The 27555-nt window shown below is 42.3% G+C and overlaps 2 protein-coding genes across 2 annotated transcripts in view; one reads left to right on the forward strand and one right to left on the reverse strand.

The window, feature by feature from the left end:
- Positions 1 to 6271, forward strand: part of col28a1b (collagen, type XXVIII, alpha 1b) — a 22628-nt gene extending 16357 nt beyond the window's left edge. Inside the window, exons 30-35 of the mRNA XM_083990056.1 lie at positions 15 to 50; positions 903 to 939; positions 1065 to 1619; positions 3132 to 3316; positions 4002 to 4293; positions 5659 to 6271. Of these exons, the coding sequence (XP_083846182.1) occupies positions 15 to 50; positions 903 to 939; positions 1065 to 1619; positions 3132 to 3316; positions 4002 to 4293; positions 5659 to 5831 (1278 nt within the window). The 3' untranslated portion in view covers positions 5832 to 6271. The remainder of the gene's footprint in view (positions 1 to 14; positions 51 to 902; positions 940 to 1064; positions 1620 to 3131; positions 3317 to 4001; positions 4294 to 5658) is intronic.
- Positions 6272 to 7113: 842 nt separating this feature from the next.
- Positions 7114 to 27430, reverse strand: LOC310998672 (uncharacterized protein). Its single transcript, XM_083988833.1, has 12 exons — positions 26823 to 27430; positions 25096 to 25235; positions 20531 to 20703; positions 19262 to 19422; positions 18870 to 19010; positions 18320 to 18441; positions 14981 to 15149; positions 14035 to 14180; positions 11551 to 11675; positions 11337 to 11463; positions 10284 to 10417; positions 7114 to 7338 (listed from the first exon to the last, which is right to left on the reverse strand). The coding sequence occupies exons 1-12, from the start codon at positions 27284 to 27286 to the stop codon at positions 7213 to 7215; spliced, it is 2028 nt and encodes a 675-aa protein (XP_083844959.1). The 5' UTR covers positions 27287 to 27430; the 3' UTR covers positions 7114 to 7212.
- Positions 27431 to 27555: the final 125 nt, after the last annotated feature.

Below are 27555 nucleotides of genomic sequence, written 5' to 3' on the forward strand. Positions count from 1 at the left end.
CTTTAACACCACAGGGTAGAGTGGGACAGAAGGGAGAGCCCGGACTCACAGTAAGTACACAGCATCTGGCATTGAACTAAAATAGTCCTAAAACAATGAGTGGATTGATTGATGGACAGAAAATAATTCTCAAATATTAGAATTTACTGATTTTTGAATGCTAAACAACGAACATGAAGCTGTCACCTCAGACGTTCTGATTATTCATGAATACAAGGTCGATTAAAGCAGAAGTAAGCGATATTTTTGTGTTAATAATATAAGTCTTAAATAGTTCCATCTTCCGACAGCAATCACTTACATAGAGTGTTTGGACCGAAACACGGGTCTCTCAGTCCCTCTGCTCTGCTCTGAGCCGAGGAGAAAACTTTTCTCGTATCCTACAAGTTTTATCCAATGAGGAGAGAGAACGGCATGAAGGGCTGTGTGTGCTGTGCAGCCAGAGCCAGTCTGGTGCAGCCAAGGGATGCGCCTGAATGTGGTGACGTAGGGTCGAGGGCGGGGGCTGCTAACTCCATCGGCTGACAAGACTTTATGGTGCGTTCAAGGCAACCCATAACTCGTGTTTTTCCGACCTGTGAAGTCGTACCAGTTCGATCTGGTACGAGTTCACGGGTCAGAAGTTACGAGTTATAGTGACTTTCACATGTAAAACAGGTCGGAAAAACACGAGTTGCGGGTTGCCTGGAACGCTACAAAGTCGTAAGTTGTGACTTGAAGCTGTAATTTACGGTTTCAAAAGCCTGCCTGGAACGCAGCATTAGCCAAAATGACCGGATCGCTTACTTCTGCTTTAAAATAGAATGGAGGCATTTATCAATATGCTAAACATGAATAGGTCACAACCTCAGAGATGTAGTTGTGGTTCAGTGCTGAACCTTTATATTTCTTGTCTTTCACAGAGAGATGAAATCATCAAAATAGTGAGATCCATATGCAGTGAGTAACACGTCAGGGGAGGACCAGTGATTCTCTTCATTTCACATGCATAACTTTAATCTTCTGTGTCTATATATCAACTCTGCCCACCTGGGTGTCTCTCTGACTGTCCATTGTCCCGTCAGGTTGCGGGGTGACGTGCCGTCAAACCCCCCTGGAGCTGGTGTTCGTGATCGACAGCTCAGAGAGTGTCGGCCCCGACAACTTCAACGTCATCAAGGACTTTGTGAACGCCCTGATCGACCGGGCGTCGGTCAGCCGGGACACCACCCGGGTGGGGGTGGTCCTCTACAGCCACATCAACATGGTGGTGGTCAGCCTCAGACAGGAGGCCACCCGGGACCAGATCAAGTCGGCTGTGCGCTCCATGACCTACCTGGGCGAGGGCACGTTCACCGGCAGCGCCATCCAGCAGGCCAGCCAGGTGTTCAAGGCGGCGCGGGCCGGCGTGAGGAAGGTGGCCATCATCATCACGGACGGGCAGGCCGACAAGAGGGACTCGGTGAGCCTGCAGAACGCCGTGACGGAGGCTCACGGGAGCAACATCGAGATGTTTGTGATCGGGGTGGTGAACGAGAGCGACCCCCTGTACGAGGAGTTCAAGAAGGAGCTGCACCTCATGGCCTCCGACCCCGACGGCGACCACGTCTACCTGATCGACGAGTTCAAAACGCTCCCAGGTGACAGCACCCGTGATCACATGATGCTTGTTTATGGGCCAGTTAACTCTATTTATAACAAGAGATACATTGCCTGTTTTAAAGGTCCCATATTATGAAAAACAGGTTTTTTCTGGTCTCTACATACATAAACTGATACTCCCTGAGCCTACCAACTCCTAGAATGAGGAAAGCAAACGGGTCCTGCATCGACTCTGCAGCCCACCCACTGGTAAAACGGCGCTCATACAGGCTGTTCAGACTCAGCTCCTGTGGTGATGTCACGACGGGAGTGAGGCTGGCGCCTCAGCGCGATAAAACGCCTACCACGTCTATTTCTATGGCTGCAGTGCACAGCAAGAAACTCCTGAGCTAAATTGATGAAATACCGACCAATTTTAAGTCATAAAGTGGTAATAATCTTTGCCGTGTACAGTAACCATGTTACTTAAAGGTGCAGGCACAGAAACAGCTTGTCCTCAGTAGAGCTCATTTGAGCGACTTTTAGACAGCCGACATTCAGGACCACGGATCAGTTTGGGGCAATACATTTCGAATACAGTTTAGTTGGACGTCTGACAGCTGTGTGAAATTGATTAAAAAGAGTATAATATGGGATCTTTAATCCTCTGATCATTGTAAGTGATTTAAATTCAATCCAGTGCAATCTGTGATTTGTTCAAATTGTTTAATGGTGAACTCAAGACCATGGTGGTTGTTTTTCTCAGTCAGATTCTCATATCTACATAGTTCGGTCATTTTGGTTGAGGTCTGTGGTCAAATAAATCTTAAACCACATTCACATAATCCATATTTAGCAGATTGTCTGACACCTGCAGTGTTTTAACTCTGATGCTCATTTAGTCACGAGTAGTCTAAATAAATCAGATTTTCCCTTTATGATTATATTGGCCGACATTAGTAATAATAACACAACATCTATGCAGTCAAATTCATCCCAAACTCACCAGATAAACTGATTATCATCATATGTTATCATATTAACTCTGTATCATTACTGGTTGTTTTCAACACTGGCATTTCACTAGTGGCAGAAATTTCAAGATCAGGGCAAATAAAACCCAAACAACCTGCACCAGTTAGGAGAGGAGGAGAAAATGTGGGCAGCACATTTATAAGTTGTGTGAACTGGTTCAGTTATAATGTAAAATACTACAAGATGATTATATCTTTCCGAACTGACAAAAATTAGTCTCCTCCTGTGGGAAGCTGTTAGTGTGCACAGACAGTGAGGATTTGAAACTCTGAAGTGAAAACACCAACCTGAACATCACAGAGTGAAAAAAATCTGTTATAACTGACAAAAATGTAGGTTGAAGATACATAGTGTAAAAAGAAAATTTCAAATAACACATTGCTGACACTTGGTGGCACCAGAGAGTGGAGGTGTGTGCTGGTCAGTGTTGTGTTGAGGACGCTGAGCCTCGAACAAACCTCTCCTTGACAGACATGTGTGTTCATAACTATACATAACTATATCTTTTTACCGTTTACGTCTCTCTGGTCCCTCAGCTCTTGAAAGAAAACTGCTGAGACACATCTGTGAAGATGGAGAGAGGCCTTTGTTCAGCCCTTTCCCGAGCTCCAGGTTCCCCCCAGGCATCACTGAGGTCTCTGGTAACGTCCGGGAACCTCCACACCGGACGGACACAGACACGCCCACCTTCACAGGAGACTTCAGGAGAGTGCAGAAAGTGGTGAGGAGAGTTAGGCTGGGGGAAACAGTCACTGGGAGTCACAGAAATGCTACATAGTTTTTCATAATGACAATAAACTTACACTGGGCACCAGGACACCATCCTCCTAGTGTAGATAAAATATGGGCCTCCCTAATATATACATATATTTTAACTTTATTTTTAAAGCTTTAGTTTAACATTTTGGCAAATTAGCCCAATGCCATAATCCCTATAGTTTTAGGAGTAGGTTCGTCACCTTTAATTGTCGGTGTAAGATATTTTTGAACGGCGGAGCAGAGCCGCAAGCTGCTCAGAGCTCATAGAATTTCTTGGTTTTCCTAATCAAACTCATCAAATACACAATCCAACAACTCCAAAACGCTCTGGTGGACAAGTTGTGACCTGCACATTCACCACGCTATGAGATAATAACAGAATGTTACGAGACAGAGTTGTTTTCAAGGCAAATACAGAGACTGCTTGCTGAAAAATTGCCCCTGACGGGAATGCGCATCAGCTGTTTTGCATGAATTTACCTCTAAAACAACTCTGTCTCATAACGTTCCATTATTATCTCATAGTGTGGTGAATGTGCAGGTCACAATGTGTCCACCAGAGCGTTTTGGAGTTGTTGAGTGTGATGAGGGAAACTATCATCTTACCTGGATAAGTAAAGGTCCAAAATCTCTCTCCTCTGGTGCAGCCCGGCCCTCCAGCCCCCCACCACAGCAAAGACCCCATCCCCGCGCCCAGACCCAAGCCTGACGACAGGACGGCCACGGAAGCTCAGAGATTCCCGTTCTTTGACTGGGAGCCCTTCAGACCCGTGACGGAGTTCCTGCCTCAGTTTGAGGTGAAGAAGCCCTCGGTCCACATGGTGATGACCGGAGCCGTCGGGCCGGCCGGTCCCACCCTGAAGACCCCGACTGTGGAGAGGACGCCAGCACCAACTCCACCGACCCCGCCGCTGCTGCCCTCTGACACGGACATGTCAGGTAAATGTTGAACAAGTCCTCTTCTCTGAGCTCATGAGATTGTTCTGTTTGTTTTTCAAACAGCCCACTTCATGCTTTATGTTCACAATGCACAGGTTTAGCTACACACTCAGAGAGGTGAGCCCAGTAAACTGAGCTGACCTTGATGAGAGGCCGCCACATTTCAGTTCTCTGCGTTGCCAAAAATACAAAAAACACCTCCTAATGGAAATTATTTGCATCAATTCATTTTGAAAGGGCAAAAACCAGTAGGGAATTCCAACCCCGTCACATGGTATATTGCTGATCAATACTGAACTATGATCAGTCAGAGAGTCAGAGACATTTGCAGTTATGGGACTGGCCCTACCATTGTGGTCCAGCCAAAACTATAAGGTCCTCTGCAGACTCTCTGACGTGAAAAGGTTGAGACAATGAAGTCGAGACAGAAGATTGACACCAGTCTCATCTTTCAGCAAAATAGCTTAGCAATAGAATATAATGGAAACATTTATGTATGTCAGTAATTCAATTCAAAAAGTGAAATGTACTATACCATATATAGATCCATTACACATTGAATGAAACATTTCATGTTTTTATTTATTTAATCTATTTTAATTGTAATGATTCATTTCAATCATTTAATGAAGACCTAAAAATCAGTGTCTCAAAAAATTTGAATATTACAAAAGGGAAATCCTGTGCTCAACCCTCCAAAAGTATAAATGGGTGCTGAATCCTCAAAACAGAAGTCCACATAGAAAATGTACAAAAAGTACAGGACTGCACTCCAATTTAAATTATTTATTGCCACACGACATTACACACCTGTGTGTGTAATGTATGCAGTGGTTTGCCTGATACACACTGACGAAGGGTTTCTCCTGAAATATTACAAAAGACCAATTAAAAAAAGCATTTTTAATATGGAAATGTTGGTCCTCTGAAAAGTATGTCCATCTATATGTATCTCTATGCATGGTTAGGGCTATTTGACTTGAACTACTAGAAATCGACTTTTCCATGATATTCTAATTTATTGAGATGTACCTGTAGCACAAAGACTGGAAATAGCTGGCCTGGCTCTGGTCACACCTTTAAAGCTCTTTCCCTGATACATGTAAGAACCAATGTACTTCCTGAAATGTTGAATTATTCCTTTAAAATCCTAAAAGAAAAATTTACAGGAATGTAAACTGGATTAATAGATAAAACATTAAGCCCATACGATTTAAACTCTTAAACATCTTTGTATTACAGGATGATTATTTAATTTGACAAAAAATAAAAAAAATAATAATTTTCTTCAAACACAGCAGATAAAATATATGAATATAAATTTTAAACTCACTTTAGACACTTTTCGTTTTCTCCTGTCTCCAGCGGAGCGGTGCAGCCAGGTCCTGGATCCAGGACCGTGTCGCGACTACGTAGTGAAGTGGTACTACGACGCCACGGCCAACTCCTGCGCTCAGTTCTGGTTCGGAGGTTGTCTGGGAAACGGCAACCAGTTTGAGACAGAGAAGAGCTGCAGAGAAACCTGCGTCAAGGCCTGACGCGCACGGCCACGTCCGTAGAGCGCTCATCAAACTCCCTGCTCTGACTTCACGTGTGACTTTTTGTGCCACCGAGTTCACGTCAACTTCACTGCCTTTAGTGTTTTTTTCTTGTAGCTACTTTGAAGAGAATAGGGACACAGTGAGCATCATTACAGCTAAACTAGCCTTCAGACAGAGCTTTAGGTCTTAAACTGTTGAGTATTATAAATTTGTTTTTTTCTTTTTCTGTTGGTCAGAGGAGTTCATGTACATGTGTGAACCCAGTGGAGCTAATGCAGAAACATTATGTCTGTGATGTTACTTACAAACCGTTGAGCAGTTCTGTAAAATAAAACATTTTAACCACTAACATTTCTACTCCGTAAGATAATCCTTTTGTATAATTCAATGATGTATTTTTTTACTTAATGTCTTTTTTTATGTGTGTTTTTTTAAATAGTGTGTAATGTCATTCAAAAACAAATAAATACACTTTTTAATCACACACACTTCAGGTTAAATGAGCTTATTGGGAGACACTTGGAGATTAGCGTTTGCTAAATGAATGTAATGTAGGAGAAATATTGGATTTGGATTTGGCTTTGCGCCCGACAGCAGAACGTTAACAGGCTTTTTCGAACACATCAGCAGAGGAAGCAGCTGCTGCCGTAGTTGTGTTTAAACCACATCATTTTCCACATCCTCATTTCACCAAATTAGCTCCACACTGTCAAATAAATAAACTACAATTACCAGCCTCATGGTCGTACGCCTCCGCCACTCAGATCACATTCCTGTTTGTATCATATTAAACATAAATGTTGATATTTGTGCCAAGTGTGAAGGGATTCCATTGACGACTTTGTGAGATATTGTGTTCACAGTCACTCTGACCTTTGACCTATGATTGCTAAGATCTAATCAGTTCATCCTCCAGGCCAAGCCGAGGTTGGTGCCAAATGGAAACGAATTTCTGTGGAGGCGTTTCTGAGAGACGAAGACGGACGAGACCGGGTTGTGTTAACTGAAGTTGGGAAGAATGAGCACCAGAAGAACAAGAGGATGATGACGCACCGAGAAACACTTCCTTCACCTCAAAGTTTCAAGTTGGACATGATTACATATAATTAGTGAGGAGAGGCGGCTCTCAGGACAATGCATCTTCAGTGGCGTAAAAAGCTCATGGAGTGGCTGCGAGGTTTCTTCTTGAGAAGAATGCAAATGGCCGGTGGTGATACAGTAGGCGAGTGCGGTCGCCTCCTGTCTACGCAAATGAAATAGGAACGAGAGTGATGACAGTAGGAAAATAGAATTTTAATCTCTCACTTGATTGTACATTCAGTGTCACGTTAATACATGTAGATCAACGTTCAGGAAGTCTGAGTTTCACAGAGCGCCGTCACTTGTAGAAGACGAGAAAAGACGACATGATGATGGTTCCGGGCTGCCGAGACGGGTTCGGATCCTGACCGTCAAACAAACCGAAGTAGACGATGGTGTTGGAATCTGATCCACTCAGGTCCAACTGAAAGAGGGAGAGGAACACTGTGTTAATGAACTTAATGAATCTGATCAAAATGAATGAAATAATGTTTAACCAAGTCCCCGAAACTTTGAGACCAGCATGTGTTCAAACCGTCCCTCACTCTGACGACTTAAAAATGAAACAAAACTGGGTTTTGAAACCAGATTTAGACAAAAAAGTCCATAAATAACATTCATTTTACAAAGAAAACAGGACATACAGGGAGTAAGTGAGTGTCATCTAGAAATAACAGGCAAAATATTAATGCAAAACAAGAGCTCAGAATAAAGTTTGTTTATAAAACCCGAGGCAGGGATGTCTTCATTATGTAGAGAGAGGGATTCTGGGAGCTGGTGCAGCTGTAGTGCCTTGCTTTAGGGCTTTTTGGAGGCAGTTGCTAATGGCGCCCATCGGACATTGCAAACAAACAAACTAAAGCCCCTACAAGGAACTTTCAGTTTGTGTTGATTTTGGCGGTCCCTGTGGACAAAAGCGGTAGCGCTTTACCGGAATGAAGACTGCATTTCGCATGAGCTTCAGCTTCCATAAAGACTATAAGACCATAACTTTTTTGTGAGCAGTTTTAGGTAAAACCGTTCACAAAACTATCATTATTTATTTTTACTCATCTTCATGAAAACTAGCACTTTAATCATGTACATTCTTGCCTTGCATTTATGCCAAAAGCTGCTACTGGCCCACCTGTGCAACTCGTGTGTGTACTGCCTCTATGCTGTCCATGTGTTCACCTATGTGGTCCTATGTTCCAAGCTCCTCCTGTATTTTATTGTGATCTGTATTTGTGAATTTTATGTTGGGTCTACAGATGGAAATTAGCTGTTGAAGCTAAATCTGGTACAACAACCATATTTCCGTTGCTTTACAATTGATCAATGGTATTGTACACTGTCCTGTATTGAACTAAATCAAATGAATAATTACTAAATGCATTTAAAATACTTTTGAACAGCCTCTAGCAGGACAGTGGAGCAGGCTGACGTTACAGCCCAGGATGGTGCTCTGTGGGTGAGAGGAGCGGAGAGACTCGGCCGCCTGGAGCATGAACCAACCGCCTCGCTTTCCTCGGGTGTTTGAGAGCGAGCTGCCTCGGCCGTCTCCGGTGCGGAGGAGCTTCTGACTCCGTGGCTGCAGCTGTGGCACAACGCGGTAGTCTGCAGGAGTCTCTGGCTGCAAGAAGTTGCGCACCATTTGTGTAGTGACAGTTCTTGAGCCCTGATGCAGGTGCCCTATTGCCCAGTTGTTTCGTCCCTGGTCCGACCTGACCACTGCCTCCTGGTTTTAGTATTTAGAAACAGCTTCTCCTCACACTGTTGGGCTCATTGGCTGTTGTAGGTCACACAGAGACATCAGCAGAAATGAGAGACTTTTGCACATGCAGTTAAAAGTTCCTTGTAGGGGCTTTAAGTTATATTAACATTCAGAGGCAGAGCTGCAACTGGCTGTTTTCATTATCAACTATGCCGTTAATCATTTTCCATTTTATAGCCCATGTTGATGATGTGGCAGATCATCAAAACCCCAAAGAAATTCAATCTATTATCACATTAAACTAATGATTAATGGAAAATCCTTAAAATGACTTAAATTACTATCAAAACTGTTGCTGCTTGTTATTATCCTGTCAATCAAAAGAGGGAAAAAGAAACATGTATTTGAGTCACAGCTCAGTCCACATGGGAATCTGAATATGAGAATAAGAAAAGTGCTGCACATGACTGCAGAGAACATGAGGAGGATCAGGAGTTTACATCAGGAGCCTTTATGGTCAATAACTCACTTCAGAATAATTAAGCGCTCCTTAATTCTAATGGGCTTACTTCACTCAAATGCTTCACTTCAGTCTGACCTCAACTTCTGTGTGAGGTTCTTGTAAATCCACTGGAGGAACAGAGACGCACTGGGGCTTACACTTGTCCTCAGTAACCCTGAATACTGTACAGTGTGTGTGTGTGAGAGAGCTCATTAGATTTCATATCTGAAAATAATCTCATGTTTCCTCAGTGTGGATAAATGTAAAAACCTCTAACAATAACTAACTCTCAAAAATGGCAATGGTCTGGTGGTTCAGTTGCACTGAGGAGAAATTCATTACCACAGTACATCAATGTAAAGGAGGGTTCAGGCTATTAACTGGTTTTATCTTACTAGATTCATTTCCTACTTTTGAGGCGACAGGTTTCTATACATGTTAACGATGATTAGCAGCACCATTCAATTCATTTTTGATCTTATTTATTATTATTTATATTTCAGGTTGACCACTGAGTAGACTTTTAATATCTGTGGAGTGCGATTTGGATTTTAATGAACAAACTGAAGAGAAAAAGACAAAAAAAAAAAAGATAAAACATGCTGCAGATCCAATAGCTTAAATATAGACAAAAAGATATATATATATATATATATATATATTTATATTAATAGAAATATGTGCAGTGTGAGCCTTGTGATACACTGGAGACCTGTCCAAGGTGAAACCACTCCTCCTTATGACAGCTGTGAGTGGATGGATGGATGGATGGATGGATGGATGGATGGATGGATGGATGGATGGATGGATGGATGGATGGATGGATGGATGGATGGATGGATGGATGGATGGATGGATGGATGGATGGATGGATGGACAGCGTGCAGTATAAAATAGTTACAGTACAAAAAATTATGAAAGATGGAATGGGAAGGGTTATATGGCCTTATTGTTGAGGTGCAAGCTTATGTCATTCCTGGATTTCAGCCTCACTGGGCTGTTACCACGGTTACTGACTTCCCAATTAGAAAGATATGGCAGGACAGAAAACAGTTGCAAATGTACATATCCAGCATCACAGATCGTATTTCTGTCCTCCCGATGAACGTAGGGTTAATAAAGCCTCTCCTCGTAGCTCTGTTTTTGGTCTCCACCAGCTTCCCCTGCCACCCACCTGCTTGGTGATGTCCATCCTCCAGGGGTCGACCTGGAGGCCGTCGCACCAGCCTCCTCGGCCGTACAGCCAGGTGCCGTGTTCGTTTGGTACCGCTCCCTCTTTCACCCGCATGGCGCAGCCCAGAGCTGTTCCTGAGGCACAACAACAGAAACATATGAAACTCAGTGGCAGTAATTACCTCCTCAGTCCTCAGGCCGATTCATCTATCAGCTGATTAACAGAAAATTAACTGATAAATGAACATTTCAGTCAAATAACAAGCAACATTTCAGCTTCACAAATGTGAGGATATTTTTAAAATCTCAAAAAGCATTATGTGTGAGTGAACCGATCATCTTTGAGTTTTGCTGACTGGGCAAAACAATAAATTTATGAAATGTATTTTTCACCGTTTCCACTTTAATAGACTAAAAGATTCCTCAATTTATTCATTGAAAAAGCAATGGGAACAAAATTTAACTTTTTTTTAACATTATGTGAACCATGAACAATTAAGGGTCTGTATCTAACTTCTATACATATCTACTATAAGTAGATACAAGTAACTATAAGTTATTGATCAATATGAATAACAATAGAAATGTATTTTGCTGAAATGTATTAAAGCAGAACTGTTGATTTTTGACCCTGGAATCAGCAGCAAAACAAAACAATCTCCTTAATTTCTGAGCACATTAAAGCAGCATTAATTAATATTTTTTTATAAACGACAATGTATGAAATGGCAAAGTAACAAACTACAGAAGCCTGCAGGGAATTCTTTCAGTCTTTACCACAACTTCACTGTTTTGTTTCACTCTTGCAGAGGAAAAATATTCACCAGTTGAACAGAGATGTTTATAAAGATGATGTTTCTGCTGCCTCCTAGTGGTTAAAAAAAATCGCCAATGGAAATTTGAATTTTTTTTTTCATTACCAATTAAAATTTTGGATGAAAAGTCCTAAAAGTGCACAGAAAACATGACATTTAAACATCTGCATCTCCTTGACTGGTGAACTGCCTCTACTGAGTAAAATCATGTGATGCTAGAAAAAAGTCCCATTTCTAACCTGCGGTATCGAATACGCGGGTGTTGTTGAACACAGCATTGACCAGAAAGTGGTGGGACGTGACGCAGAACTCTCCGCAGCCGTACTCGTCGCTGCCGTGGCCGGTGATGACGGCGACCAGCTCCACCTGGAAACACACACACACAGCTGCTGAGACGCTCCACAGATGGGACGGTCGCCATGTTTGAAACAATCTGCGTCATCGATACCTCACCTTTTTAGTCGAGGCCGGGACGGGGAATTTGATTGGCTGGTACTGCTTGTTGTAATTTTTGTTGAAGGTCCCCCCGCTGTACAGTGACATCACTCTGAAGGGGCGGGGCTCCTCCACAAGGTTACCTGTGAAACCCAGAGCTTAGTAGCAACTGAAAATGTTTGAAACTTAACAAAATACTCCTTTAACAACACTTTAGACAAACTGTAATTAAATTTAAAGTGACCAAACATGACGGCAGAGCTGTTACGGTTAAAGCAGAAGTAAGCAATCCGGTCGCTTTGGCTACTTCTTGTCAGCCGATGGAGTTAGCAGTCCCCGCCCTCGTCATGGATCTATTGGTCCTCGTCCCTATGTCACCACATTCACGCGCATCCCTTGGCTGCACACACAGCCCTTCATGCCGTTCTCTCTCCTCATTGGATAAAGGTTGTAGGATACAAGGAAAGTTTTCTCCTCGGCTTACAGCAGAGCAGAGTGACTGACAGACCCGTGTTTCAGACCAAACACTCTATGTAAGTGATTGCTGTCAGAAGATATAACTATTTAAGACTTATATTAACACAAATATTCAGCTTACTTCTGCTTTAACTTATTAATTCATCAAGAGAAGAACTGGCAGAATATGTGAGAGTTAATTCATTTGAGTCATTTTTTTTTATCATGAATTACTTTCATTTTGACAATAATTGACTGTGACTACCACAAGGTCCAAGCACCATGGATTATTGTGATCCAAACCAATTTTTTATATATGTCATGGACAATAAAGAATATACCATCATTAGATCAAACTTAAAAGCTAATGTTTTCAGTCATTGGTCAATATTATTGCTTGGATTAAAATTGAATGGCAAATTTAAAAAAAAGATCCCCTATCCCATAATCTCTTGTGTATATTTGTGTAGTCTTATCTGTCATAAACATCGTTTGTGATAAATAACGTTATCCACTGCTCCATGGATTGATTTCTTGCTGGATTCATTGTAAACAAATGCACATGGCAGAGAGGAGGGTTAGCAAAACAGAGGAAAAATGACCGGACTTGCATAGTTCCCCTTTACCAGCTTGCTAAGCTAATAAAATGAGATCTGTGAGAAGAAAAAAAAAAGAAAAATATTTTCTGTTTGAAAATGTATTTACATTAACTATTCTTCATATCTATCATAAAATAGCTTTTAGGTCCATTTAAATCATCACACTCAGTTGTACATGACAAATACATTTATAGAACATTATCAATTTAAATTTAAGATGTTATAAAAACATTTCAATTTAATTTCACAATAGATATTATCTGTGGTGGTTATTAGTGTGTGGACAGTGAAAATAAGAACTGCTAAATTATTTGGCATAACAAAACAAAACAAAAAAAACCATCCACACAGCCAAACTCCCAAATAAAATGAGCCAAACTATCACTTAATACAATCTAAAAGCACATGACATGAGTCTCAAGAAAAACTAAAACTCATATCCGGCTCTAATCGTGTCAGACAGGCTCCTGATTATTCCCTGATCATCCTGTGTGCGTCACGGTCACACTGAACTGTAGTTGAGTCAAAAATCTTTCCGCAAGATAAAATCTTTGTTTTTGCTGTGATTGTCATGTCATCCCTGGTGCTGGTCTGTGCCAGTAACTATTTACAGGCAGGCTGTTCCTTCCTGCCGACAGATTCCAGCTCTCTCGCTTTTCAGAAGAAAAAAACCTCCACTGAGAGGAAATGGACGGAAAATGTCCTGAGACATTATTTAAGTAGTTGTTCTCCTTTATCACAGAGGGGGCGTCGGCTGGTTGCTGCTCACTGTCAGTGTGCCTCAAACAGGCTTTGGCTCATCTCACCGTTAAATCCTGTGACACCACTGTCATGAGTTGAATCTGACACAGGTGGGTCACATGGATAAAAGCTTATGTTATGTGTTTAATGGATGTAATTCACCATAACCTGCTGTGCTGTATGAACTGTACACTCTTAGGTCTGTGGCAGGGTGAAGATCTTTGGTTGTGGTTTTGGACAAAACCACAGCATTTCTGTGGTTTTGGTAAGTTAATAAAAAATAATGAAGGTATTTGAGCGATAAAAGAAATAAACAGTTGTCTGCAATTTCCTGCAACATTATCTATATCCAAATGTTGGTAAAATTAGAAACTTTTGGGAATTTGGGAGGATGCAAACAAGTGTACTGTTGCCATGGAGTTTGTTAGACAACAGTGGGATACAGCGTTTTTTTTTAGCTCACATCTGTACACACTTAAGCAAATTGGTTCCAATAAAAGAATACCAAATTAGCTTTTAGCAGTCCCTGTTTGTTGTGTATCCGATGTAGAGACAGCCATCAGGGAATTACTCTGATACTGAGGACAAAACTTAAAAAAAGGGATTCTCAGTTCAGTTCTGTAGTTATGCTGTAAGGACTGCTGTTTTCCTGTGATTTCAGATTTATGGACATTTACATCAGACAGATTTGACTGAGTTATTTTACCTGTCTGGTTGCTGGCGCTGAACCTCAGGTTGAGGGAGACGATCCACGGCATCGCCCACGGCACCGTCTTCATGGTGAAGGTGCATTTGTTGCCGTCCAGCAGCGGGATGAGGGGCGTCACGTCTGTGAACCAGCGCCCAATGCCTCTGCAAAGTAACACACACAACTAGATCATATTTATCATCTCAAGAAACAAGATAGAGCAAGGAGCAAGTCATGTATGAGAAAGACATTAGTTATTCAGGCTGTTTTTAACAGCCACTGGAATAAGGACTGGGTGGTACAGCTCAAATCAATAGTATTCAAGTATTCAATATTAACAAGAACATTAAAAAAAGTGAAATACAAATATTGGTATCACTTTCAGTTTTGTGCTGTAAATACAAAGCTACAACCAGGACACTGTTAGCTTAGCATAGACACTGAAATCAATGAACAGAAGTCCAGGAACTGACCTACCAGTGCCTCCAAAGCTCAGTAAATAACAGCTTATATATAATTTATTCATAATTACAAGAACAAAATCAAGAAAAAAAGTGTGAAGATGTCAACTTGGTGTGCTGAAAGGGGTGATGTGATTGGTCAGACAGTGACTGCCAATGGAAATGAGCCTTTTGGCTATAATTGGGTGCATTTACATTTTATCTTTTTAAAATGTTCATTAATGTACACTATCCCTCTCGAACAAAAAAAAAAAAGGCTTTTCCTGGCAAAATGTTGAATTATTCCTTAAACATTTGTTGAGTACCACACTATTGTATTAGAAAGCCTCAGAATTTCATTAAATATTTTAAAATCATTTAAAAGATTTAATCTACAGAATAGAAACCAGACCCAAACATCAAAACCCACGTATTTATTCAATAAAATCTGTGGATTATTCAGCGTGACTTTTCATTATTATAATCATCATATGTCTCATGGTGTTTAACGTCAGAAATCTTACCTGCGGAAGGCCGTGATCCACCGGCCCAGCTCCATGTTGCAGTATGGACTGAGGCGATCGCAGCACACAAACAGCTGCACTGTGTGATCCCACTCGGCACAGGACAAGTCCCTCTTGCCGGGACACGATAGGGACGCGTCCAGCTCCAGCATGTCGAAGTCCATAAAGCCTGTGGACAGACATAACCTACAGATGTTAGTGTCATTAGAGGGCTTTAAATGGCTTCTACTCAGTTGCTGCTGTAGTAAAACCTTCACACGGTCACTCTCAGATAATGATGGTTTTCAGAACAGGGACTGAGCTGGAAAAGTTACAATAAACTTTCCATTTAACAGCTACCAGAACAATCTCACTTTTTTTTCTTTATTTATTTTGCATGAACATATCATTTAAAATAGTATGAACATGTATTATATTTGAGGATGTGCGAAGGGGAGGGGGTATGAAACCCAAAAGGGCTTATATGAAAACCTTACCCTTGAATAAATAGTTGTCACTTATGGAACAATGTGGCTGTTAATCAGGACCCAGCTCCATGTTTGGAGCCCCATATTCTACACTACAGCATATATATATATACACTGTATATATATTATTATACTATTGTGGCATTTGTCCATCGCCCTATGGTCAGTCCGTCACTTCACTGTCTGCAACCTGTGCACGCTTGTCAGAGCCTTCAGAGTGTGTGCTCGCAGCACTGTGGAAATCTGCAGTAGACTTTACCCGGCAACAAGACATATTATTTTCCGATTGGCTGATAGGTCGCTAATTCAAGCCAGTTGTATGGATGGACTAAACATAGCAATCTGCCTTCGTATCATCCATTCATAGATTACTAATTAATGTGTGGCGAGTTTTATCACTTCTCAGCATGAGAAATGTCATGTCTGGCGTGTGAATTGATTGAAATGCGTCTGTCATCTCTGTCAACATGGGAATCAATCCAACAACCTTAACTCTTTCACGACCACACTAATTCCTCAGCACATCCACTCAGGACCACATGTTTTTGGCTATTTGTTTACCTTTTATCTCACGTCGAACCGAACTCTGTACATCACCTAGAAACAAACGGTCTTCACTTGGTTGAAGAGTGACTTTACAACGTGCTTCTCGAAAAAACGGCGAGTTTTTCTGCCGTTTCGTTCGTGAGTACGAAGGAGGAGAAGAGAGCTGGGTTTCTCCAAAAACGGAGCTCCCGCTCTAGTTTCAGAGAAAAACGCACTTTTGTGTCAAGTGGCAATCTGCTCATTTTACCGGTACTCTGCAGTGTGGCATGTCTCCCAAATCATTTCTACGGCTAAATAAATATATTTGTAGGTAAATCTGGGGGGTGTGGCAGCTTGGAGAGCAGCGGTGCAGCGGTGTGGGTCTCTGGCCGCAGCGCAGCAGCTCCGTGACACTGCTGTGTGACTGGCCGGCGATGAGTGCTCTGGGGCGGGGGGCGGCCGGTCACAGCACCCGCTGCACAGCGCCCGCTCCGCTGCACCGTGAAAACAGCTGTGATAACGGACTTTCAGATCCGAGTCTTCAAACCAGAAACGTTTGTAAACAACACCGGAAAAACTCGCCAGATTTGTCGTCGGTCGCTTTTGTCAAAAGAGGGTTTGGAAAGCCGCCAGATTCAGCGAGAAAGTGGCAACACTGTAGCCGACAGCCGCACAGCGCTGCACGCTGTCCCCAGAGCAGCATTCAAGGAGAACGATTACTCAAATAAAACCAAGATCACACAGTTTATAAAAAACATTATGTTTTGATTTTAGTTTAAAACAGTTTTACATATCAGAGGACTACCATATTCACACACAGGGTACCTCAGAGTGTATTATCTTAATCTGTAAAAAAACGGTTTTGACGAGTTTGCTCGTCAATGGTCGTGAACGTTCGGCAGGCTGTGACGAGTTAACTCGTCAATGGTCGCGAAAGAGTTAAGGTCAAGACAGAGCTGATCAGGCAGACACATGATCATCTTTCTCTGAGCACTGATGCATTGAGTAGTGTGTCTGTCTGTCAACCTGTCTGTGTGTAACTGTATCACATCAAGATGGGGGTGTGGTTGTGTTTGATAGAAATGTATGGGAGATAGGGGTCATAGTAGATTAACTGCAGAGATATCAGAGGAGTCCCTGATTAATGAATTGGTCTCAGCTGTGGCTCCGGCCTGAGCCTCAAAGGTTGCCACGGTAATTTTAGGGGATTGCCATGACGACAGAAGGCAGACAGAAATGTTGAGAAAGAGGGGGATTTTCTGCTTCATCGCTGGTCTCACATTTGGTCTTATTCTGACAAAACGGTAGCTCCTATCAGGAAAAGAAGCAGACCCCCAGCGTCCAGAGGACTTCCCACACACTAGGGATGCACATTTTGAATTTTTTTTCTGACCGATAACCGACGCTCGTTAACCGATTATTAACCGTTAACCGATAAGATTAAGACACTTGCGGCGCACGGCAAAAAAAAAAAAAAAAAAAAAAAAAAAATTATCACTCCAATTTTTTTTTTTTTTTTGCCGTTAAATACACACGTGCACCGCGACAGCTGATCAGTGTGCTCTGTCTCAGCTGATCGCGCTCTGGAGGTTAGATCGTCCAATGTAGAACTGTTTTTATACAAAGTGCAGCCAAACACCAGGCTGAAGGAAGAGCAGAGCTCCTCTGACAGCTCCTCTGTGGAGCTGCAGGAGAGCTGCAGGTGAACAGGCTGGAGAGCAGCGACGTCCTCTTTTTTTTTTTTCTCAGCGCCGTAGTTACAGGTGATGCACATCTATGTCCATGTAGGCTACATTTATTGTCTGACCTTCCTTCATGGGGGCTGCTGCACATACTGTCAGTCCTCCTGTGTAACTTTTTGCTGTGAAATATGACTGAAGGCACGTGAACTCTGCACGTGTCGACACGCCCCCATGAGTTGACGACATAAGGAGCTAATAAAATAAATAAATAACCGATAGTATTAATCGGTCAAACTTCTTGTTATCGGTTTAACGGTTAAACGGTTAATCATGTGCATCCCTACCACACACATTGATATGTTTTTGGTGTTTCTTGGGTAAATATTTTGGAAACTTGTGTAAGATAAAAACAGGGGTCCCCTCCCCTCTGCTTTCAGCCTGGGAGCGTCAGCCCCGTGGCACTAAATACTGACATTCAAACAGACACAGCAGTACAGTAGTAGTTGTAAGCCTGTGAATATTCTCATTTGTCCAGGTCATAGTTATCTCAAGGACCAGTCCTAGTCTGGTCAGATGCTAAATGAACTGATGAAGCCTCTTGGATGAGAACCAAGTCCAGTTGAGTTCGATTTAAATTTCCTTGAGATAGTAGTAGTTGTAGTTACCTGAAGGCAGGTCGACTGTAGCCACTGCTCCTTTCTCACCCTGCATCTGGACTTTGTCAAAGACAGGAACCACCCTAGCCTGACTTTTAAGTTTCATCTGCAGATCTGCATAGAAATCAAACCTGGAGACAAGGACCACAAAGTTAAAGATAAAAAACATTATGACTACTTGGTTTAAGTGAAATGTAAGAGAAAGAGCAAGAGATGCTGTTGATCATTTAACTTTTTCTCTGCACAAACCACCATGAACCAAATATATATATTTCATACCGAACTGATACATGAATAAAAAATACATTTTCTTATTAAATGAGTAGCATTTTCTCCTCATTAACATCTTGGTATAATTTATCATACAGTTAATTACCAGGCCTGCTTAAGGGAAAATGTTGGAGCATATTCATCCACACTGAAATAGCCTACATCTATACAATCTAATCTAACACAACTCATTAAAACCATGATGTATAATGATAAAAACAGTAATAATAAAGCTGATGGTGTTTATTTTTGATAGAACCAGGCTGCTGGTTACAGTGGAGTCTCTCACCACTGCGCCTGCCAGTTGACAAACTTGAAGGAGGGGTAGAGGAACCAGCCCATCTCAGCCAGCGCCCCCTGTGGGTCAATACTGATGAAGAAGTTTGGGGAAGGAGTCCTCTGGAAGGACACATTCACCTTCTGTCCAAACCTACAAAACAAATGCAATTATTTTACCATCATTTAATATGTTACATTAAAAAATTACATACTTTAAAAAAAATCTCTTATCAAGAGCTTTCTAATCTCATTTCCTCTTCTGAAGACATGTGGGAAATTATTTACAAGAGTTTTAGCTTGGACAGAGTCAGGCTTCAGAGAACCACTACTGTAACCTTTTCAAAAGAACAGTTAATCTATGTTAAGGAAGTTGAGCATCAGCGTCAGTTGGGTCGGTCTTACTGTAGCGCCTGAGCAACCGACGGCTCCAGGTGCACCATGGCAGCTGGGATGCCCAGCTGCGAATAACATTCATCCCCAACGCAGTTCATGTCCTGGATCGGGTTACCGGGGAGAGCGTAGACAAGGACACCGGTGGCGTTGGATTTGGCCATGGACCGCACCTGGAAGGATGGAGAGCATCCGATGCTGATGAATTCACATGAAATCAAAGGCAGCACGGTGATGTTTACAGCAAGACGTGTAGACGACACTGTGTGTTGGTGAGCTACGAGGAGCAAAAGGCATCAGAATTACAATTTAACAACCTTTATTTTCATTATGGATTAAATCATTGAAATAACATAACATAACATAAAAATATTAAGAAAAGTTATCACAATGCTTCCAATCTGAAACCAAATAATATTCAGAATTTCTGCTGCATTAACAAGACAAACAATTAATCAGTTATAGAAAATGGTAACAACTAATGTATTTTTTTGTGCTTAAATGCTGCGTCGTCAAGTCAGCATCAGAAAATATTATAAATATTATTCAATAGTTCCCTTCTGTTACTTCTTCACTACATGTCTGTGGGATCCACTTGTTTTAACTGGATTACCCTCCATCCTCTAACATGTGACTTTGGTGTGACATTTATACAACTGTTCACAGATTCCACATTTTCTTTTATGCACATGAGCAAAGAAAATGAATCATTTAGGCCTCTATAATACTTTAGCTAAAGAAAACCTTCCCTGCTATTGAACACTGTGACTCACCATAATCAAACTGAATTATTTTGCGAACCTCAAAATAATCTGAACATCCTGGGTCTGTGTAGAGATCTAAAATCATTTTAGGGGTTTTTCCACCCAGATAATAAAAAATATTTAATGTCACTTTTGAAAAAGTTAGGCCTAGAGAAACTGAAAATGCTGGCCCACTCAGCTGATTAATAATTAGGTGATCTGGAATATTTTCTTGAAGAAAGTGACGAAATTCACTGATTCCAGCTCCAATCAGAGGATTTAGAGATTTAAATTCTTGAGTTGAGGCCAAAAAATGAGTTTTATACAGTCACAGTGGCCTTTCACTTTTGACCACTAAAATCGAATGCCTTAATCCTTTAATTCATGTGAATTTTTGTTCCAAATCAGTCAAGAAACACCCTCAAGGTGCAACTGAGATCACATTCACAAGAATAAGAAGTGTGGACAGGGAGACAACCTGAAATCATCATTCCTTTATCTGTTCATCTGCATGAGCTGGAGGAGGCGACAGACAGACCTTAGTGAAGAAGGAGCAGCTGCCCTCTGAGACCCAGGCCACAGCTCCTGCCACAGATGGGGAAGGATCGCACCCGTTCCCCGCATCAACCAGATTCGACCCCTGACCCCAGCGTGCCATGAGCCAGTCATACCTGGCGTCTAGTCTCTTGACGATGACAGGCATGTTCCACCCTGTGTGAGACAAGATATAATAATAGTGCAACTTTGAGAAAGAGATAATAAATGTGTTGTGAATGTACAGTTTCTTTGTGCATGCAGGAGCTCTTCAGTAATAGAAAGTGACATTTTGTCATTAAAGCCGCTATAAAAAACTTTAAACTGGATATGCAACAGACGACACTAGCGACAGTATGCGCTAGAGCTCATGGGAAAAGCAGTCTTCAGACATTACTGCTTTTGTCCACAGGGATCGCCAAAATCAACACAAAATAAAAGTTCTTTGTAGATGCTTTTAGTCGATGTGGGCAGGGAAACGCTTCTGGAAGAAAAGACAATAGCTGCTTTGCCACAGTTGTGATGTGATGAAGTCATAAAAATGCATCTAATACAGATTTCATATTGGAAATCGCAAAAGTCTGTGCCTCCTAAGAACCTGATACGATGCCCAAACTTGCACACAAACCACACCCTCTCTCTCCTTCTGCATTTTTAGGGGCCAGGCTGCCAGGAACCTATTGTTTTCACCAGTATTCTTCTTCTTCCTCGGAAATCCTACTTCCTATACTTGAAAAATCACCAAACTTTGCACAAAGGTCCAGTCCCATGCCAGATTTGCTCAAATGCAAGGACATGGGGGGGGATTCCTAACAAACGAACCGTACATGCTACAGTTTTGCAACTTTCACCAAAATGTTCCTCCAATAATTTAGAAACCTTTCTTTCTACACTTAAATCCAGTGCAATTCATTAAGTCCATCACTGTTTTTTTCAAAAACAGTAGAACTTATTATACCTTACTTGTAAGTCAAGTCAAGTCAAGTCATTTTTATTTCTAGAGCACATTTAAAAACAACAGATGTTGACCAAAGTGCTTTACATACAAGATTAATTCAAGCAAAGACAGGACAGACACAAAGAAGCATTAAAACAACAAGTGAGTGGGAATAATGGTAGGCCTATGGGAGGTTCTCATGAGACTGAGTTAAAAGCCAGAGAGAAGAGATAAGTTTTTAGCTGAGTTTTAAAGATGTCTATGGAGGGTGAAGATCTGATTGTTTGTGGGAGACTATTCCATAGTTTGGGACCAATAGCTGAGAAGGCTCTGTCACCTCTTGTTTTTAGTTTTGTAGGTGGGATGAACAGCAGTGACTTGTCAGTGGATCTGAGCAGACGAGAAGTGGAATAGGGGGTGAGGAGTTCTGTGATGTAATCAGGTGCTAATCCATGCAATGCTTTAAAAACAAATAAAAGTATCTTAAACTGAATTCTATATTTAACTGGTAACCAGTGAAGAGTAGCCAGTACAGGTGAGATATGGTCGATCTTTCTGGTACCAGTAATAAGTCTTGCTGCTGCATTTTGAATTAGCTGTAAACGAGATAGGGCTGATTGGGTGATTCCGGAGTAGAGAGAATTACAGTAGTCTAGTCGGGAGGAAATGAAAGCGTGAACCAAGGTTTCTAAATCTTTGGGTAACAGGAATGATTTGAGTTTTGCAATGGATCTAAGATGGAAAAAGCTTGTGCTGACTACTGAATTGATCTGTTTGTCGAATTTGAATCCAGAGTCGAAGATGACACCAAGGTTTTTTGCATGCTGTTTTAGATGTGAGGATAGAGGACCAAGAGCACTGATGATGGAGGAGGGAGTGTCTGTGGGGCCAAAAACTAGGAGCTCGGTTTTATTTTGGTTGAGCTGAAGGAAACTTCGGGCCATCCAGGATTTGATATCCTTAATACATTGTAGTAATACACTGATACTACCCAGGTTAGATATTTTTAACGGGAGGTATAACTGTGAGTCATCAGCATAACAGTGGTATGAGATATTGTACTTTCTTAAGATGGAGCCCAGAGGAAGTATGTATAAGGAGAAGAGGATAGGTCCTAAGATGGAGCCTTGTGGAACCCCCCAAGGAATGGATACAGAGGAAGAGTGCATATCGTGCATTTGCACAGAGGCTGATCGACCTTGGAGGTATGAGGAAAACCACTGAAGGGCCAGTCCTTGGATACCAGCAAGATGTTCTAGGTGGTCTAAAAGGATGGAGTGGTCTACGGTATCGAAAGCTGCTGAAAGATCTAATAGAATCAGAATGCAATGATTCCCAGAGTCTAGAGATGTTAATAAATCATTACTAACCCTCAGTAGCGCAGATTCTGTACTGTGTTTTTTTCTGAAACCAGATTGAAATTTGTCCAAAATGCCGTGACTGTCAAGATATAAGGTGAGTTGTGTGAATACAACTTTTTCCAGAATCTTTGAGATGAATGACAGTTTGGATATGGGACGATAGTTACCTGGGTCAGATGGATCTAGATTTTCTTTTTTGATAAGAGGGTGAATAATTGCGTGTTTAAAACAAGATGGGACATAACCAGTTACTAGAGAGCTATTTATTATTGAGAGTACACTGGGCCCAATAGAGTGTACCACTTCCTTAAACAAGTGAGGGGGGATAGTATCTAAAGAACATGAGCTGGGAGTCATGAGTGAGATTAATTGTGTCATGGAGGGGAGAGAGATTGGAACAAAGCTAGTCAAAGTGGAGGAACATGAGGATGGCTCTGAGGGATCAAAAGAGGGAGGAACAATCTGTGAACGTATACTGCTGATTTTGTTAATAAAAAATGTTAGAAAAAGTTCACAGGTATCCAGAGTGGCTTCATTTGGAACTGTGACTGGTGGTTTGAGTATTTTGTTTATGGTGTCGAATAGAACCTTGGGTCTGTTTACATGACTGGAGATAATTTCTGAAAAGTATTTTGCTCTCTCTGTTTTGACACATTTCTGGTAATTAATAAGGCACTGTCTCAAATGAATGAAGGATACCTGTAGTTTATCCCTTTTCCATTTCCTCTCCGCTCTTCTACATTCCTGCCTGAGAGTACGGGTTGTGGAGTTAAACCAAGGCTGAGTTTTGATTTTTTCTTTTTTAAGTCTGAGAGGAGCAATTGAGTCCAATATATTTCTGCATAGGTGGTTGTAAGGTTGTAAGTCCCACAATTTTTGCTCAATTGACCATCCTGCACAAAAATACCACCCGGCTTTTTGATATTTGAAAAACTGAGCCAACAGTGCATAAAAACGTTTGACTGTAAACAGTACTGTAAACACACAAATTGACAATATTTTGGAGTTGATGAAGTTTGCCAAATATCACAATTTTATCTCAAAAATTGAATTTTTGAAAACATGTTGAATGGGAACAGCTGCAGTCAATGTAAAGCCGTTTTCCCACTAAAATTAGCGGGTCGACGCGGGTTTTTTAAACGCGGGTCGACCCGCTAACAATCGGCATTTGGCCCCTTTCCCATTGACCAAAATGAGCCGAGTCTGCCCCCCCGCTGAGGGATCAGACAGAGCATAAACCAGTCGCCCCGCTCTCATCCGCGGTGCAAGAGACACACACAGTCATGCCACAGCCGCCCGCCGCGGAGTGTCCGTCCGCCGAGGCAGACTCTCTGGCTGGCTGACCTGGAGCACCAGGACCGCGGAGGACAGAGAGTCTGCTGCGGCCGGATGACGGACGTCCGCGGCGCAACACGTCAGTTAAACAGACGTCGCTTCTTTTCTTTTCTTTTTTTCTATCGTTTTTGGTCAGTGTTCTCTGATGTTTTGATCCCAGTTTCGGATGAGAGCAGAGCGGAGCAGAGCTTTGTTTTGGTACGTGATATGAGACGCGACCGGCGCGATGACGTAGAGTCACGTAACGTTCAGTGTCATCACGTAAATTAGCGGGTTGACGCGGGTCTGGCGTTCCCACTGCAAGCCGAGCCGAGCCGAGCCGATTAAAGGCGATTTTAACCCGCGTCGCTTGCCGAGTCGTTTGACCCGCGTCGACGCGGGTCGACGCTGCTCGGTGCGCCTTTCCCACTGCCACCAAAAGCCGATTGTTAGCGGGTTTAAACGGGTTTTTTGGCCAGTGGGAAAGGGGTATTAGAGTGGCATTTTTAAACATCAGATTTTCTCTTATAAAGCAAAATATTTCCATGCTGTCAAGATGCAATATATGTATTATCAGATTTTGTCCTGAATCTTTGACATTTGTGACAATTTTTTTAATCTGCCTTGACAGCTGCTGTCACCATGGCGACTGGCTTAGTCCATTTGTGAAGCCACACACCAGGTCTCACTTCTAGTCAATTAGCACAATGAGGGGCTGGTTCTTGGTGTCAGAGGTTGTGAGTTCAAGCCGCAGCTATAAATATAAAATGGACATTGTAATACCGATGTTCTTGTTGTCTTCCTATTTTGTCTCTTGTTAGAATTGCCTAAATTTATCCAAAATTGCCTGGCCCTGTCCACTGCTGCGAAGCAGCTTTAATTTCCATTTAGAAGCCAAATCCGTGCAGCCACCTTCATCTCTATTGGACGGGTCAGACAACAGCCTCGTCCTCTTACCCTCGGAGGTGAATGCAACCTGGGAGAAGCCGCAGTTGTGTCCCATGCAGCTCCAGTAGTAGAGCACGTTGGGGATCCAGTTCCCCAGAGCGAAGACCGGCACTGGAGAGAAGTGAAGCCTGGACAGGACCTCCTTCTTACTGCAGAGAGGAGCAGGGAGGTCATGAGTGAAAATTTGAAGAAGCAGTTCGTTCACAATTCATGTTGATGATCAAACACTCACACTGAAATAACTACACACAAGATTAGTTGGAACTGTTTTAGATTAAAAGCAGGGCATGCTGTGGGTGACTGAGAATCACTGGACCGAGGTTAACAACAGCTTGCCCTTTATGTCAGACATCTCAGGCTAAATTCACTTCAAACATAATTAGAAAAAGACTCTGACCCTGAAACTCGGGGATTCATATTTAGGTTCAAGTCACTACCCAAGAACAACATCTCTTTTAGTGAGTTTCAGGTTGTAACTGTGCTTCCTCTTTTTGGCTTTGGTTTATGTGTTTGTGAGACCGTTTCCCTTTTTCATGCTGTATGTTGCTACTAACTGAGTTTGATCTGGTTTAATTTGTTTTATGCCTGTATCTTGCCTATATTAATGCTGCAGTTGTTGTTGTTTTTACCATTTGAACACTCAATGGTCTTTAATGATGAGCCTGTTGTGATTTATCCATTTGAGTCTGTGAGCTAAATTTTCAATGTGAGACAATAAAGGCTGAACGGACGTGTTATTAATTTTCAAATGAACATGATCTCTGTTAAGAGCAGATTTCAACTGTGATGAATTTACCTCTTAATTAGAGTTGGTTTCCACTTGATGAGCTGTGGTGGAAAACACCCAACACTTTCATTCAAATGCTTTAGCATATGAGGAACTGAGTTTTTCCATTTCAAATTAATTTGCCAATTTTTTAGGGTTAAAAAAAAACATCATTATACCTTCTCACGGTGTAGGCTGAAAAATATAATATAATCTTATTTAAGTCCCATTCAGATTTCAGAATCAGAAATACTTTATGGGCCTTATCAACATGTTACAGTTGCTCCAAGAATACAGCATATGAAGAAAATAGATGTTGTATACTCTGTTGTGTATGTACGTATGTATGAACAAGGCAGCTGTTTCTTCCTGCGCTACTTGCCGAAGACAAATTTCCCTTGCGGGACAAATAAAGTTTATTTGATTGGATTTGATTTTGTGATTAAAAAATTAAGATAAAATGTGATATAGGCCTAGGCTACAAGATAAATATGCAAAAAATTATGTAGTTTTGAGACTGTGCTGTCTGTAAGTTGTGTAGCTACCATACTACATTTTCTTTGCCTAATTTTGTCCTTTTCTTAAAGATTAAAAAAAAAAAAGTTTAATACTTTTGATTTTACTGCACACCAGTGCTGATCCATGTCACTTTCCCCACTGAGGGATGAATAACTGATCTTATGAAACACAAACCTATAGGCCTATGTATAAAGCTGTTTCACTCTGGATTCTTTGACAGCACATTTTGGGATTTTGAATGCAACTGTTGCATCTTTTGTCATCCTGGTAGGCTACCTTTAGGCTACTTAGAACTACAGTGATAACGGATCTGAATACTTCCTGGTTGGTTCTGGTTTTCCAGGTGGTCTCCAGAGATGGAACTGCAGCAGGTGAGTCACATGTTTAACTTTTATTTTAGGGTGAATAGGCCTAGGCTATACTGTGTATACTGTGTTGCAGACCCCCTCACCCCATGGCGGCCCGCTGCAGCTGCTCCCTCATCCACAGAGCATCAGTGACCGCGGAGTCGTCCAGGGACAGGAACAGGACCTGGGTGCTGTCCGGCAGCTCCTGCACCAGGCTGCTCAGGGACGACTCCGAGCTCCACAGACACTCCAGAAACCCGGACTTGTTGGTGAAGGCATGGATGAGCACGGGTCCCCCGGCAGCTCCGGGCTGGTAGGAGAACTCCCCGTCCAGAGTCGGGACTCTGAACGCGGGCGCGACGTCTCCCGGCTCGGGTCCTGCGGAGACCACCGGACCGCTGCCTTTTCTGGATTTCAGCGACACCGTGTTGTCCTCCTGGGACTCGCAGACCCGGTCCCCATGGTCGGTCAGTGTCGCCCGCTGCCAGGACCTGCCCCCGGCTTCAGTCACATGAGCTGTCACAGCGAGGCACCACAACAGCGAGGACAGGGAACGCAGCACAGCCATATTCCCGTTGGCAGCGAGGGACCGTGAACTCACCACAAGCAGAAACCTGAGGGCATGTCTTTGACAGTGTATTGACTTTAAAAGCTCCTTCCTCCTCTGTCTAACGCAGACTTCCTTAATTCACTTCCAAAACATTTGAGTCGGGGGCGGGCTGTGCTGCTCCGTCTACGGCGGCCGAGGCGGGACAGAAAGCTTCAAAAAGCCCAAACCGCGCCACACACTGCATCCAGTCAGGGCCGTTGCTAGAAATTCGGGACCCCCTTAAAGAA

This window comes from Trachurus trachurus, assembly GCF_905171665.1.
Source record: "Trachurus trachurus genome assembly, chromosome: 16".
In the NCBI taxonomy this organism is placed as follows: domain Eukaryota; kingdom Metazoa; phylum Chordata; class Actinopteri; order Carangiformes; family Carangidae; genus Trachurus; species Trachurus trachurus.